The sequence below is a fragment of the Schistocerca cancellata genome, chromosome 8 (genome assembly GCF_023864275.1).
Source record: "Schistocerca cancellata isolate TAMUIC-IGC-003103 chromosome 8, iqSchCanc2.1, whole genome shotgun sequence".
Classification (NCBI taxonomy): domain Eukaryota; kingdom Metazoa; phylum Arthropoda; class Insecta; order Orthoptera; family Acrididae; genus Schistocerca; species Schistocerca cancellata.
In genome coordinates this window covers 17,934,668-17,951,834 of record NC_064633.1, presented here as the reverse complement: position 1 = coordinate 17,951,834, position 17,167 = coordinate 17,934,668, and the positions used below count along the sequence as shown (strand labels likewise).

The window sequence follows — 17,167 nt, the reverse complement described above, 5'->3', positions numbered from 1 at the left end:
ACAGCTCCTCTCTCCAACCGGTACGCTCTACTTTCCCTGGCATATCTGACTTATTGTGGTGTGATAAATCGACTGGTACGTTGTGGCCATTCATTCCTAAGCCCCTTCAATGCCAGGTCTTTGACAAACTACACACATTAGCACACCCCAGTGTGAAAGCCTCCACCCGTCTGGTAGCTGAACGGTTTGTCTGGAGAGACATGCGCCGTGACTGTCAGTCTTGGGCAAAGGCATGCATGGTGTGTCAACAGAACAAAGTTTCCAGGCACACTTCTCCACCCCTTGGCTGTTTTGCCCAACCGCCAGGCCGGTTTCACCATGTTCATGTCGACCTCGTAGGCCCTTTGCCCCCCTCCGAGGGTTTCCGTTACTTGTTTATAGCTATTGACAGGATGACTCGGTGGGCTGAGGCTGTGCCTATTCCGAACATTACCTCTGAGACAGTAAGTCGAGCATTCTTAGATTCGTGGATCTCTAGATTTGGCTCACCTGTTTACCTCACCACTGACCAGGGCCGACAATTCGAGTCTTCATTTTTCTCTGACATATGTAAAATGTGTGGTATTGTCAAAATTCATACTTCTGCATACCACCCCAAAGCAATGGGCTTGTTGAGCGATGGCATCGCACCTTAAAGTCTGCCCTGCGTTGCCATGACTCACTATGGACAGAGGCACTGCCCTTCGTGCTTCTTGGCCTTCGTGCGGCTTTCAAGGAAGACCTCAAGGGTTCCGTAGCCGAGTTTGTGTATGGCCAACCTCTGGTTTTGCCTGGAGAATTAGTCACTCCGACCCCACTTCCACGGCCCTCTGAACTCCCTTCACTTCTCGAGCGGGTGCGCTTGCACTGCAGCAAAATTCAGCCGCCACCTCCGGCTGCTCATACACCTCCGCGCGCGTACGTACCGCGCACGCTAGACTCTTGTGAGTACGTGTTTCTCAGAGACGACTCAGTCAAAGCCCCACTTCAGTCGCCCTACACAGGTCCTTACAAGGTCATCAAACGCTCTGAGAATAACATGGATCTCCTCGTAAAAGACTCTGTAACCACGGTCTCACTCAACCGAGTGAAACCAGCTTTCATTGAGCCTCAGGTGAACCTCCCTGATTCTGCCCCTATTTCTCCCACTCCGGCTTCGAGCGGCCATCCATCTTCCCACACCATGCATTTGGGTATTGATTCTCCACAGCGTGTTTCTCTGCCGAGCACTGCTCCTTCTCCGCGTTCATCTAATTCGAGTGGCCAATCTTTTTGGGGCTTCACTCCTCACAGCCCTCGCAGTCGAACTGCCAACCACTCGGATTCTACCATTGTGTTACCATCTTCGTGTGACAGCTCTTTGTCACGCCGTTCAATCCACGCTGGCTCCTCGTTGCCTTCGGTCACACTCCCTCGTCTGTCAGCTGATCACCCGAGGTTGTCTCCTGCGCAGTCCAGTGCACCTGCCACCCCCCTCTTAGCAGATGCTTCCCCCTGCCATGGCTTTCCCACACCTCCCTGCCTCCCTACCATTGCTCGTACAGGTGCCATCCAAGAATTCACAACACATGTGCACCCTGATGACATACATAAATTATCTGTTGTCGTAGATGGCGATACGGTGTGTGTGGTACTCGCGTGTGACAATATTGAGGGAGGAAGTGCAGAATCTCGTGTGGTGCACCGCTTTAAATTGAGCAGAAGTGCTGCGTGTGGCAATTTGCGTGCCTTTGTTAGGCCTTCTGGCAAGGTGATTCTCCGCCTGCCAGCTGACGATGTGCTACACCTTCACTCCAGGACGGGACGTCGTCTTCAGCCACCGGCGTCGCTTGCTGACTTCACCGTCGATGTACCAGGTTTCACCCCCTGTCTCCTACCAGTCAACCGCTTCCGCCTGATCGCCTGATGCAGAAGAACTGTGCGTTACCTTCCTAACTTATCACCCCCCCCTCCTCCATTCACAGGGACGTACTCCATACTGTGCGGGGGAGGGGGGGGGGGGCTATGTGGCATAGAGCGCCATAAATATCGATATTTGTTCTGTGCATAAGTGTGCTATCTTTGAGGAGAGGGCTTTGGGCAGGATGTTGGACGCTAACGGCAGTTAGCCTCTGGACTTGTATCTGTGTAGAAGCTAAATGTGAGTAAATTTGCATCTGAGAGAACCCTAGTTGTTTACCTATAACTATTCCATATTACCTCACACTATTTGCAGCTGGATTAGCTCCTATTTTATCTACGACATACCAAAAGTGTTGCAAACAAAATACTGAGCCCAGTGATTTGAAGAATACACAGGTCACATTCATGTACAAGAAGGATAGCAAATGATACACAAAATTACAATCCAATTTCATTAATGTCCATCTGTTGTAGAATTCTGGAACATATTCTGAGCTCAAATGTAATTCAATATCTGGAATGGAATGACCTACTCCATGCTACATAGCATGGATTCTGCACACAATGGACATGCGAAACCCACCACACAGTTTTTTCACATGATGTCCTGGAAGCCATGGATCAAGGTGATCAGTGTTTATTGAACTCAACACCATACAACTGTTTATGAACAAAAGTATGATCAAATGGGATATCAAACAAAAATTGTAACTTGATTCAGGATATCTTGGTGGGGACGATGCAGCATGTTACCCTAGACAGACAATTATTGAGAGTAGTGAAAGTAACTTTATGCATGCTGTACTGAAACTGATCAGTGCTACACTCTTATTCTTAATTGAACAGAAAATCATTGAGAGAAGTAGAACTAAGTTTATGCATGCTGTACTGAAACTGATCAGTGCTACACTCTCATTCTCTATTGAAGACATGATACAATGCACTAGTATACAACACAGTTCAATAAAACTCCACGAACAACATGTTATACATCTGTATTTATAACTTCATGACATTTGTGCAATATTGATATGGCTATTAATACCAAATGTATATTCAATTGTGTATACACTCATGTGATACTAATTCAAAACTGCTGTGTATCTTTTGTTTTTTTATAATTATATTTTGACATTTTCGTTATTAAATTCACATTTGTAATTAGTATTTTTTATTAACAGTTATTGTGAGTTTACAAAACATGAAATCAATGTACAATATGAATGAACTGCTTTTGCTAATTTTTTTTTTTATTATTTATTTTTTGGCCTTCATTGGACCACTGTAGTCAAAAATACAAAGTTATAAACAAGTTGTCACACAGGGATACAATTTGGCTCAACAATAACTTAATATGATATTTAGGTAATATTATTATTAGAGTCTATTCTTATATGAAAGGTATTTTGCTCTTCTGTCTGCCCAATATTTCTTCATTCTTTCAGATATTTTTTTTCTTCCTTCATCTGAGACCACTCTTCCTGCACTCCTTTTATTGATTTTCATTTGTAGTCTGGTTTGCGTGTCCTGCAGTATTCTGATTTTCTCTGTCTTGTTCTTTAGGTCATCTACTGTATTTGGAGTTCTTTTATATCTTCCTTAATTTCTGTGATCCGTTTAATGTCGCTCTTCCTATTCCACAATTTTTGTATTATGTTTTTACTAATTCTGTTTTCTGGAGTTCTCACCAGATGTCCAAAGAATGAGATGCATTTCTTCCTGATAGTGCTCATGACTGGTTCTATTTTTTTATATACTGTTTCATTTGATGCTATTCTCCAATGTCCATTTATTTTATACTGTTTATTTATACATGTCCTAATTATTCTTCTTTCTATTTTAGCATTCTGTCAATTTCTGCTGTATTAGTTGTTTTGATCTATAGATAGGCTTTTTTTTGTTGTATGTAGTTTTGGTAATGTAATTTGTGTAGTTCAGTTTTTTTTATTCTATTCTGCCATTATGGCTTCTCATTTAGATTGTATATTATTATTTCGCCTAAATATTTAAATTTATCAACAATTTTGATTTCCTGTTCTCCTATTGTAATTTTGTTTGCAAGTGGTGGATCAGTTAGCATAATCTCTGTTTTTTCAAATGATATTCTAAGGCCTACTTTCTCTACTATTTCTTGTAGTGATTTCACTTGTTGCCTGGCTTCTTGAACGGTGTTGGCTAGGAGAGCATGATCATCAGCGAATCCCAAGCAGTTTAAGCTAATATCATCTTTTGCACTTCCAATTCTTATCATCTTTGGATTGTCCTTGTACCATTCTCTCATTATGTATTCCAGTGCACAGTTGAACAGTAATGGTGATAGGCAGTCACCTTGTATTAAGCTTGTTTTTATGAGGAATGGTTCCGAGATTTCTCCTCTAAACTTCACTTTTGATTTGGTGTTGGTTAGAGTGAGTTGTATTATTTTAATTAGTTTTGGATGGAGTCCTAGATTTCTTAAAATTTTTAATACTGAAGGTCTGTGGAGACAGTCATATGCCTTCTTAAAATCTACAAATGTTATTGCCAGAGGTTTGTTCTGTTTCTGGTAGTATGCCATAATCAATTTTAAATTAATTATCTGCTCTGCACAGCTTCTCCATGGTCTGAAACCTCCCTGATATTCCCCTAACTCCTGTTCTAATTGCTCCTTGATTCTTTCATATAGGATCTTGGATAGCATTTTGTATGTGCAATCTAGGAGAGAGATTCCTCTGTAGTTGTCTGGGTTGCTCTTATCTCCATTTTTGTGTAATGGGTGGATGATAGCTGTGGTCCAATGTTCGGGGAATCGTTCTGTTACCCAAATTTTTGTTAGAGTCATGTGTAAGGAGGTCTTGACTGTGTCACTTGCATATTTCCACATTTCAACAAAAACCTGATCTTCTCCACATGTCTTATAATTTTTTTGTTCTTTAAGAATTTTTTCTACTTCTTGGAAAGTTGGAAGGTATAGTTTGTTAGGTTTGGTTTTTATTGGGGTGTTTATGTTGATTTGTAAGGGTTCTTTGGGTTCCTTGCAATTCAGAAGTTTGTTAAATGCTTTTTTCATGATTTCTGCATTTTCCTTGTTACTGTGTCTCATTCTTCCATCTTCATCTTCCAGTATTAGTGTAGGGGCCTCATATTGTTGTAGTTGTTTCCCAAAGATTTTATAGTAGTTCCTGGAGTTGCTTTTATGATAATTACCTTCTATAGAGTTTATAATATCTTTATGGAATCCTCTCTTGATTCTTCTAATATTTTGTGTGAATTTTTTCTTTCATTTTTTAGGTTGATGGCATTTTCTTCAGTTTTATGTGTTTGAAACTCTAACCATGCTTGGTGTCTTATCTTCATGGAATTTTTCACATTCTGATGTCCACCATGCAGGTTTCCTTCATGGGTTCAAGGGAGCTAGATTCTCTGCTTCTTTTTTAAGATTAGGCACTAGTTGTTCTAGATCATCTGTTCATTTGATGGTTTGTGTTATTTGTTGGTATTTATTATTTTTAATTAGCTGATGTGGGTCAAACCTCCTTTTTATTTTATTAGTTTTTCCAGTCCTCTTCTTTAATGGAGTGTATTTGATTTTAATTCTAACTATATGATGGTCTGAGCCTGTGTCTATTCCTCTCAGTACTTTAACATTGTGGATCTCCTTATGAAAATTTTTGTCCATACAGACATGGTCAAGCTGTCACTCCCCCTTCCTCTAGTCTGGATGTTTCATAAATTTATGTGGACTCCATTTTCCAAATATATCTTTATATTTCCTATCTTTTCCCAACTGGGTATTGTAATCTCCCAATAAGATTTTTACATTCTTTTTATTTACCCTGTTCACAGTTTTTTCTAGAAGGTCCCAAAATTTATCTACCTCTTCCTTTGTTTTCGTTAGATTTTTTTTTTTTTCATTTGTTGGGGCATGAGCGTTTATTATTATATAGGTATTGTTCATTGTTTTAAAGCTTAGAGTCGCAATTCTTCGTGATACTGCTTGGAAATCCATTACTGAATCTATTATTTTTACGTTTACTAAAAACCCTGTTCCAAACTGGGGACATTGTTTCATTGCCCTCGGTCCTGGGTTCCCAATATAAATTCTGTATCCTTGTGATTTGAATGGGTCCTCTGTTGTGTTTCCCATTTCTTGGATCCTTGTTATTAAAATTTTTTGTTTATTTAGTTCATCTGTGAGCTCCTTGAGTTTTCCGGTCTGAAGTAGCGAGTTTATGTTGTGTGTTGCTATATAATTTATTTGCTCATGTTTAATCTTCTTTTTGTGTTTTAGTGTGCATTTTGATGGTTGCAAACGCTCCAATTCATTGCTGTCTTCTAGTTGACTACCCACCGAATCCAATGTAGCCTCTTCCTGCCTTTTTGAGCAGGATGGTGGAATTTTTTTTCTAAAGACCTTTCCATTTTCAACTTTCGAAGGTTGTCAACCTTAGTTTGAGCAATCTCCGATTTACAACTACGGTTGTTAACCACAGAGGGTGTATTTTGTCCGCGAGAGCTATTTTATTTCACTCAAGTCTGCCGGTAAACCGGTGAGGACTTCCCTATCCGCCACCTGGGACGCGCCACGTAGGAGTATCACCTCTCCTCCTATTATGATTACTTTCACAAAGTTATGTAATATCTTTGGTAATGTAAGGCCATGGCAGAAGTTGTATGATCCTTAAGTCAAACATGTTCATGTAGTGTGTTGTGTTGTGTAATTCATTTTTTTTTTGCAGTGATTAGTAGAGAAAATTGTTAGTAGAAATGTGGAAAGTTGAATTCATAGTCTGTGACATTGTATTTATTGATGGAGGTAGATGTATACAGGATCATTCGCCTGCATCTGCCAATCTATTTTGTGCAACCCACACTAAGTCTCCATCACGAATGGTATCCAGACAGGCACCAGAATGTAATCACTATAAGTTCCCTCCCAAAATAGAATCATATTGTAAAAAATACAAGTGAGGATTGGCCATGAGTTACACAGTATTTTTGGACAAGCATGTATCATACTTCTGCCATACTTAAGTTTATCCAATTCTTTTTTGTATAATTAGCAGTGTAGTCATACAAGTTTTCGATGTCTCCATAAGTTTATTCCATTAATAATACTTAATTCTTGCTAAATGGTTAAGAAATGCTGTCTTGTAAAGTGCGTTTCACAGCCAGAAACAATTAAACTAACAGGAGATATTAAAATCAGAAGCGTGGAAGTAATGACTTTCTGGTGCATAATACAATGAAAAGATTAACAGTGTAGGAAAAGACATGTTACTACTTACTGTATAGAAGACACGTTAAGTTGCAGACAGGCACAATCAGAAGACACCTGCATAAAGCATTCGGCCAAAGATTTCATCAGCAAAAGAGAAACAGACATAATTCATATACACAAGCAAGCACATCTCATGCACACTTGACTGCCAGCTCCACCATCACAGGCTAGAATTCAATTACCACGTGAGTTGCAAGCAGCCATCTGGAGGGGGCAAGGAAGGGGAAGGGATAGTAGTGTATAGGGGGCAGGTGGGGTGGGATTTTTTTTTGGGGGGGGGGGGGATGAATGCTTTTTGGTGGAGTGTGCACATACTAGAAAGCCAACAGGCACACAGCATCAGGAGGTTGTGGGGCTGGGAGGTGAGGAAAAAAGAAGTGAAGAGGAGGAGTGGGGAAAGACAGGCGCATGTGTTGTAAGAGGGCAGCAAATAAACAGGGTAGGAGATGAGAACGGGGAAGAGACGATAGGACAGAGGGAGTAGAAATGTTGGGTGGAGGGTGTGGGGACAGTATGTTACTGTATGTTGAGGCCATATAGCTACTGAAGTGGAGAAGATAATACACAGGATGATTCAGCTGCCTCTAACAATGTCGTTTTATGTCACTCCACATGACGGAATGATGTTGTTGGTCAGTTCAATCCGTAGGTGTGAAGCACATTGTAAAAAGTCACAGAATAACTGATGAAGTATACGGATATATCTTAATGGACATATTTTGTTTATGAAACTATTTTGGTACATTAATGTGGCAAGTGATATATTAATCTTTTCACTGGATTATATGCTGAAAAGTTGTTACTTCCATGCTTCCCATTTTGATATTTCCTCTTAGATTTGTTGTTTCTGATGGAGAAACACTTTATAACACAACATTTATGAACAATTAAAAAGAAAAAATAGGTTCTGATATTGAGAAGGCTATCTACACTTACAGTGAAAATGTACTTAATTCATTAGACAAAAAATTGCAGGCAGCTGGTATATTTTGTGATCTGTCAAAGGCATTTGACTGTGTAAATCACAATATCCTTTTAAGTAAACTAGAATATTATAGTGTAACAGGAAATGCTGCAAAATGGTTCAAATCTTATATCTCTGGCAGGAAACAAAGGGTGTTATTAGGAAAGAGACATGTATCAAGCTATCAGGCATCATCCAACTGGGAACTAATTACATGTGGGGTCCCACAAGGTTACATTTTGGGGCCCTTACTTTTTCTTGTGTATATCAATGACCTTTCATCAGTAACATTACCAGATGCCAAGTTTGTTTTGTTTGCTGATGATACAAACATTGCAATAAATAGCAAATCAAGTGTAGTCTTAGAAAGATCAGCCAATAAAATATTTGTGGACATTAATCACTGGTTCCTAGCCAATTCTTTGTCACTAAACTTTGAAAAAACACACTACATGCAGTTCAGAACTTGTAAGGGGTGTCCCAAGAGTATATGTCTAACATACGATGACAAGAAGATAGAAGAAGTGGACAGTTTTAAATTCTTGGGATTACAGCTTGATAATAAATTCAACTGGGAGGAGCACACCACAAAACTGCTGAAGCGTCTTAACAAATCTCTGTTTGCAATGTGAATTTTATCAGACATAGGGGATATAAAAATGAAAAAGCTGGCATACTATGCTTACTTTCATTCCATAATGTCATATGGGATTATTTTTTGGGGTAATTCATCAAGCCAAGCTAAAGTTTTCCGGGCACAAAAACGCGCAGTAAGAATTATATGTGGGGTGAACTCAAGAACATCCTGCAGAAGCCTGTTTAGTGAACTAGGGATACTAACTACAGCTTCCAAATATATTTATTCCTTAATGAAATTTGTCATTAGAAATATATCACTTTTTCAAACCAACAGCTCAATTCATGGAATCAATACTAGAAATAAGAATAATCTTCACAAGGATTTAAAGTCACTTAGTCTTGTACAAAAAGGTGTGCATTATTCAGGAACACACATTTTCAATAACTTGCCAGCAGCCATAAAAAGCTTAACAACCAATGAAATTCAGTTTAAGAGAAGCCTAAAGGATTTATCGGTGGCCAACTCCTTCTACTCCATTGATGAATTTCTTAGTAAAACCAACTGATTTGTATATAAGTACAACATAACTTCCGCACAATTTCAGTGCAGTAATGTGTTCACTGAAAATGTGTGTGTGTGTGTGTGTGTGTGTGTGTGTGTGTGTGTGTGTGTAAGTATAATCTAACTTTTGCACCATTTCAGTGCAGTAATGTGTTCATTGTAAATAAGTATTACAGTAGTTGTATTACATGTTTATTACCTTATAAATAAATAAAAAACTTTTTTATTTTAAATTCAGTGCATTAGTATTTGTAAAATGACTCTTAGTGTTCATTAAAAAATGACGATCATTCCACTTGGGACCTGTGGAATGGTACATTAGCTTATTTGTTTTAGTTGTAAATATTTATCATTTATTGTTGTTTTTCTGACATGTTCCACATCCTGGAGGACCTCCTCACTACGGATCAATTGGAATGAAAGTAAATCTAATCTAATCTAATCTAAACATAATAAACTTACTGAGACATTCAAAATCTGTAGGATTACACTGATAACTATGCAAAAGATACATCTTGCTGCAAAACTACCATGTAACTCATGGCCAAGCCTCATTTGTGTTTTGTGCAGTGTGGTTCCATTTGATAACTGTCACCCAAAGCTCTAAGAGGGAACTTATATTGATTATGTGGTTGTCACCTGTACAGATACTGTCCCTGTTACAAATGTAGTACAGGTATCATAAAATGGATCAGTAGAGGCAGCTGAATCACCCTGTATAAATCCCTAGAATTGATGCCATCATCAATTTAGACAAAACTGTGCCAACAACAAGAACAAATAGTAATGGAAAATGAACAGCAGATGACTATAATAACATTTTAAATATACAGTGAAAAATGTTATTATAGTCATTTTCTGTTCATTTTCCATTACTATTTGTTCTTGTTGTTGGCACATTTTTGACTAAATTGATGATGGCACCAATTCTAGGGATTTATACAGGGTGATTCAGCTGCCTCTACTGATCCATTTTATGATACCTGTACTACATTTGTAACAGTGAACACCCTACATAACGATAGACAAATACCTACATACATATGCCACAATGGGAAAAGCACCATTGATATCGCATTAACAAGAGGAGACATAGAAGGAAGTATTCAATCAATATGGCATGACTCCATTACTCCTATACGAAAGCACATTCCAATGAAGATAAAAATAAATATCGTCATGTCACTGCCAGCAAGAAAGACCCACCAAATCACACAAAGAAAAATTGATGTAGAAAAATTAACAAACCAGCAAGAACAATTAACACAAATAGAAACTTTCATAGAGGAAGGAGACCTTAAAAAAGCAACAGACCAAATAGAAGACCTCCTAAAAAATTCAGTGATACAAACAATCCCCAAAACAAGGACGGCCAAAAGATGGTTTGATGCTGAATGCTACAGCAAAAGGAACACTGTTCTAAGAACCCTCCACAGACTAAAAAACCAGCATGACGAGCAAACATACAAACTGTATGCAGAAGAGAGGAGAATCTACAAAAAACTAATAGAAGAGAAGAAAAAAGAATACTTAGAAAGAGAGGCAAAAAGAGAAGCGGACGAAGCAGAGAAAGACCCATACATAGCAGCAAGATCAAGAAAAATGGCTTATACACCAAATATAGACCTGAAGGAATGGGAAGACCACTTCAGTAAGATACTGAACAAACGAGGAATCAAAACACCGCCAAAGAAAGAGAAACAACATCAAACTAAGGAAAAAGACAATATATGGGAACCTCTAAATGAAGAAGACATGAAGGAAGTAACAAAAGCACTGAAGAACAAGAAAGCAGCCATACCTGATAATATATATAATTAACATATAAAAGATGCAAAAGAGGCCCTCCAACACATATGAACCAAACTGTTTAACAAATGCCTGGAACTTGGAAGAATTCCGACACAATGGAGACACTCGACAATAAAAGTTCTCTACAAAGGTAGAGGAGACCCAATGGATCCAAACAAGTACAGAGGCATAGCCCTGGAAAATACTCAATTCAAGATGTTTTCAAAGATAATAACACAAAAAAATCCAAGCCTCTGTGGACAGTCATCTCCCAGAACGACAAATGGGTTTCAGATCTGGAAGATCAACACTTACGTCAGTCAGGCTTCTTCTAAACAACATCGATGATGCGCTACAAAAGAAACAAATGTTCTACACAGTGTTCATAGACTTTACCAAAGCCTTTGGCCTATTGGAAAGAGATCTCATAGTCCAAAAACTGGAAAACACAATGGGAGAAGATAGCGTATGGGCAAGAATAATCAAGTCAATCCTCGAATACAACTTAATTACAATATCAGATAACCTCTCTTTTTCGAACCCCATTCTGCAATCAAACGGAGTCTTACAGGGTGATCCAATGAGCCCTTTGCTGTACATTCTTGCCACTGAAGAAGTACTCTGAATTGGAGAAAATGAAGACGATGTGTATGTATATGCATACGCTGACGACATAACCGTAGGTTCAACAGATATACAGAAGCTGCAGAGAATCATTGAGAAAATAGACAGATGGTGCAGTGAATACAAACTACACACAAACAAAACAAAGACAGAAATGGTAATTTTCAGAAAAGGAGGCAAAACACCCAAGAATGCGGAAATCAGCATCAGAGGACAAAAAATAAAAATCTCATCTAACTTTAAATACCTAGGAGTGACATTGCAACCAACAGCCAAATGCTTCACAAAACATACAACAGAACGTGCAGCCCAAGCAATAATAGCTATACAGGACATCAAAAACATCCGCCTACTCAGTCTAGAAACAACCATGAAATTATTCAACACAAAAATCTTGCCAATCCTGGCCTATGAGATGGAGGTTATATGGGACTACCTGACAGAAAAAACTCTAGAAACACTATAAAAGGTAAAATCAATCTATCTAAAAAGAGCACTAGGTCTCTCAAAGACAACAAGGTCTAGACTAGTGTACCTGGGTACACGGGTAGCAGGGGTTGTGTGGCGTGGGCTGGGCGGTTTTTTAGGTTAGATGGCCTCGGGCAAGTGCAGAAAGGGCAGCAGCCTCAACGGGTGCGGGGCAAAGTCAGGACATGCGGGGACCAAGCAGCAATCGGTATTGTAATTGTAAACTGTCGAAGCTGCGTTGGTAAAGTACCGGAACTTCAAGCGCTGATAGAAAGCACGGAAGCTGAAATCGTTATAGGTACAGAAAGCTGGCTGAAGCCAGAGATAAATTCTGCCGAAATTTTTACAAAGGCACAGACGGTGTTTAGAAAGGACAGATTGCATGCAACCGGTGGTGGAGTGTTCGTCGCTGTTAGTAGTAGTTTATCCTGTAGTGAAGTAGAAGTGGATAGTTCCTGTGAATTATTATGGGTGGAGGTTACACTCAACAACCGAGCTAGGTTAATAATTGGCTCCTTTTACCGACCCCCCGACTCATCAGCATTAGTGGCAGAACAACTGAGAGAAAATTTGGAATACATTTCACATAAATTTTCTCAGCATGTTATGGTCTTAGGTGGAGATTTCAATTTACCAGATATAGACTGGGACACTCAGATCTTTAGGACGGGTGGTAGGGACAGAGCATCGAGTGACATTATACTGAGTGCACTATCCGAAAATTACCTCGAGCAATTAAACAGAGAACCGACTCATGGAGATAACATCTTGGACCTACTGATAACAAACAGACCCGAACTTTTCGACTCTGTAAGTGCAGAACAGGGAATCAGTGATCATAAAGCCGTTGCAGCATCCCTGAATATGGAAGTTAATAGGAATATAAAAAAAGGGAGGAAGGTTTATCTGTTTAGCAAGAGTAATAGAAGGCAGATTTCAGACTACCTAACAGATCAAAACGAAAATTTCTGTTCCGACACTGACAATGTTGAGTGTTTATGGAAAAAGTTCAAGGCAATCGTAAAATGCGTTTTAGACAGGTACGTGCCGAGTAAAACTGTGAGGGACGGGAAAAACCCACCGTGGTACAACAACAGAGTTAGGAAACTACTGCGAAAGCAAAGAGAGCTTCACTCCAAGTTTAAACGCAGCCAAAACCTCTCAGACAAACAGAAGCTAAACGATGTCAAAGTTAGCGTAAGGAGGGCTATGCGTGAAGCGTTCAGTGATTTCGAAAGTAAAATACTAGGTACCGACTTGACAGAAAATCCTAGGAAGTTCTGGTCTTACGTTAAATCAGTAAGTGGCTCGAAAGATCATGTCCAGACACTCCGGGATGATGATGGCATTGAAACAGAGGATGACAAGCGTAAAGCTGAAATACTAAACACCTTTTTCCAAAGCTGTTTCACAGAGGAAGACCGCACTGCAGTTCCTTCTCTAAATCCTCGCACCAACGAAAAAATGGCTGACATCGAAATAAGTGTCCAAGGAATAGAAAAGCAACTGGAATCACTCAACAGAGGAAAGTCCACTGGACCTGACGGGATACCAATTCGATTCTACACAGAGTACGCGAAAGAACTTGCCCCCCTTCTAACAGCCGTGTAGAACTTGCCCCCCTTCTAACAGCCGTGTAATGCAAATCTAGAGGAACAGAAGGTTCCAAATGATTGGAAAAGAGCACAGGTAGTCCCAGTCTTCAAGAAGGGTCGTCGAGCAGATGCGCAAAACTATAGACCTATATCTCTGACGTCGATCTGTTGTAGAATTTTAGAACATGTGTTTTGCTCGAGTATCATGTCGTTTTTGGAAACTCAGAATCTACTATGTAGGAATCAACATGGATTCCGGAAACAGCGATCGTGTGATACCCAACTCGCTTTATTTGTTCATGTGACCCAGAAAATATTAGATACAGGCTCCCAGGTAGATGCTATTTTTCTTGACTTCCGGAAGGCGTTCGATACAGTTCCGCACTGTCGCCCGATAAACAAAGTAAGAGCCTACGGAATATCAGACCAGCTGTGTGGCTGGATTGAAGAGTTTTTAGCAAACAGAACACAGCATGTTGTTATCAACGGAGAGATGTCTACAGACTTTAAAGTAACCTCTGGCGTGCCACAGGGGAGTGTTATGGGACCATTGCTTTTCACAATATATATAAATGACCTAGTAGATGGTGTCGGAAGTTCCATGCGGCTTTTCGCGGATGATGCTGTAGTATACAGAGAAGTTGCAGCATTAGAAAATTGTAGCGAAATGCAGGAAGATCTGCAGCGGATAGGCACTTGGTGCAGGGAGTGGCAACTGATCCTTAACATAGACAAATGTAATGTATTGCGAATACATAGAAAGAAGGATCCTTTATTGTATGATTATATGATAGCGGAACAAACACTGGTAGCAGTTACTTCTGTAAAATATCTGGGAGTATGCGTGCGGAACGATTTGAAGTGGAATGATCATATAAAATTAATTGTTGGTAAGGCGGGTACCAGGTTGAGATTCATTGGGAGAGTCCTTAGAAAATGTAGTCCATCAACAAAGGAGGTGGCTTACAAAACACTCGTTCGACCTATACTGGAGTATTGCTCATCAGTGTGGGATCCGTACCAGATCGGGTTGACGGAGGAGATAGAGAAGATCCAAAGAAGAGCGGCGCGTTTCGTCACAGGGTTATTTGGTAACCGTGATAGCGTTACGGAGATGTTTAGCAAACTCAAGTGGCAGACTCTGCAAGAGAGGCGCTCTGCATCGCGGTGTAGCTTGCTCGCCAGGTTTCGAGAGGGTGCGTTTCTGGATGAGGTATCGAATATATTGCTTCCCCCTACTTATACCTCCCGAGGAGATCACGAATGTAAAATTAGAGAGATTAGAGCGCGCACAGAGGCTTTCAGACAGTCGTTCTTCCCGCGAACCATACGCGACTGGAACAGGAAATGGAGATAATGACAGTGGCACGTAAAGTGCCCTCCGCCACACACCATTGAGTGGCTTGCGGAGTATAAATGTAGATGTAGATGACCTGCTAGCGAGAGAGACATTCCTAATTGAAGACATCAGACTTCGATATATGATGCCACACACCAGGGCTTCCAGAAAGCAACTGAAGATCATGGAGGACAAACGAGAAAAAATATGGCCGGAGTTCTATGGCACCGAAGCAATGATGAACCGCTTATGGACAGCACCAAACTTCGAACAGCGACATGTCGTAACTAGGCTTTCTATTCACGGCTTTCATCATCTGATCTGCAAAAACAAAACTTATCACGACCCAACCACAACATGTGTATATGAACTGTGTAATGACGCCTGTGAATGATATCACATAGAACTGTGCAGTAAAAGAGTGAAATTGATAAATGAATCTGGAAAAATGTAAAATGTAAATGTAAAATGTTAACCAAACTAACTGTATATGGCTATTTTGCTGCAATTTTATTAAATAAAAATATACAGTACTTCTATATATTTTATTTCTTCTCGATGTATTGAGACAAGTGAATGCAAACCACAATATGGTAGCAGTTACTGAGATGTGCTAAACATTATAAATTCCATTATTCAGTCCAGTGAAAATAAGGTTAGAATATGGGGGCTCAGATGAGATTAAATAAATGAGAATATGTACCAATTAAATGAACATGTTGCAGGAATAATAACAGAAAAATATATTTGAAGAAATTTTTGTACACTGAAAGAATTGTAAAAACAATAATGGACTAAAGACTTAACATTGATGGCTACAACAATGAACAGGGTAACAGGCAGATAATTACAACCATTTTTTTAATTAGTGGAGTGAGTCTAAAAGTGAGTCTAAGAGGACAGATTAATTTGGACACAGAAAATATGTTTGCAATATTCGCTCAATTATTTATAACATCTTTCCCACAATTCATTGTTGAAAGTAAAGAGCAGTTTAAAAAGTTATTGAAAATAAAGAACAGACTACAGAAGACCTTCAATAGTTAATACATAACTTTACAATCTGCAGTGCACAATTAGCTGAAATAAACACAAGAAGCAGTAAACTTACAGAATTCTTGGAAAATCTAGTAAGTCAGAAAAGTAAACTTGAAAACAGTGAATGATGGTGCTGTGACTTGCCGATCTTTCAAAGTGCCGCCACGCAGTTATGCATGTCCTCTACATGCGGCGCTGTCTGCCAGCCATGCAGCAGCAGCGCCACCTAAGCAGCCTGCCAGCCAGCGGCCGCTAGGCTTGGACCCAGTTACGATTTGACTGTTAAAGTGTACACACGTCTTACTTTGTTTACTTGATCTGTGACTTTCATGTATTGCGTCTTCCTTGAAATATATTTGTTCAACTTGAAGTTATTACAATTGGCGACGAGGTAGTGATTTTTCTTTTCCATTGTTGACCCAAATGTTTCCATGGCTACTTTAGAGCAACTATTACAAGGTCTCATAGAACAGCAAACGCTTCTCACAAATGCAATTCGTGATTTCATCATGGCACCAAATGCGGGGCGTCTCTCGTCATTATCTCTACCTACTTTTCCTCCTTACGACGAGACAGCGGAAGACTGGTCTGATTACGAAAAACGTCTTTGACAGCACTTCTTGGCATTTCATGTCACAAATGAACAATCATGTAAGTCTCTGTTCCTTTCATTGATTTCACCTCAAATGTATCGGCTGTTGTCACAAATGGCTCCTTTGAAAGATCCTGCGTCTTTGTCCTTCGCTCAAATGTGCTCACTTCTATCCGTCTATTTTCAAAAGCAAATGCATGTGGTAGCCTCTCGTGTTGCCTTTTATTGTTGTCAAAAACAACCGAATCAATCCTATCCCACTTGGGCTGCTGAACTTCATGGCCTCAGTAAAAAGTGTCAATTTGTTACTGAAGTTCACAAAGAATCCTACACCGATTCCATGGTACGGGATGCTATTATCCGGTCGGCACCCAACAAAGAAGTTAGGCAACGTGCCCTTCAGTTGCCAAATCCGACTCTAGATGAAGTCCTATTTATCGCTCAGTCTTTTGAAATTTCTCACGCCGCTGGAGA

General features: G+C 39.6%; 1 protein-coding gene across 1 annotated transcript in view; it reads right to left on the bottom strand.

Moving 5' to 3' along the window:
- LOC126094980 (tubulin polyglutamylase ttll6) overlaps positions 1-17,167 on the bottom strand; it is a 274,712-nt gene that overhangs the window by 69,465 nt on the left and 188,080 nt on the right. Inside the window, exons 10-11 of the mRNA XM_049909635.1 lie at positions 9,209-9,216; positions 1,554-1,577 (exon numbers count right to left, since the gene is read on the bottom strand). Coding sequence (XP_049765592.1) covers positions 1,554-1,577; positions 9,209-9,216 — 32 coding nt within the window. The remainder of the gene's footprint in view (positions 1-1,553; positions 1,578-9,208; positions 9,217-17,167) is intronic.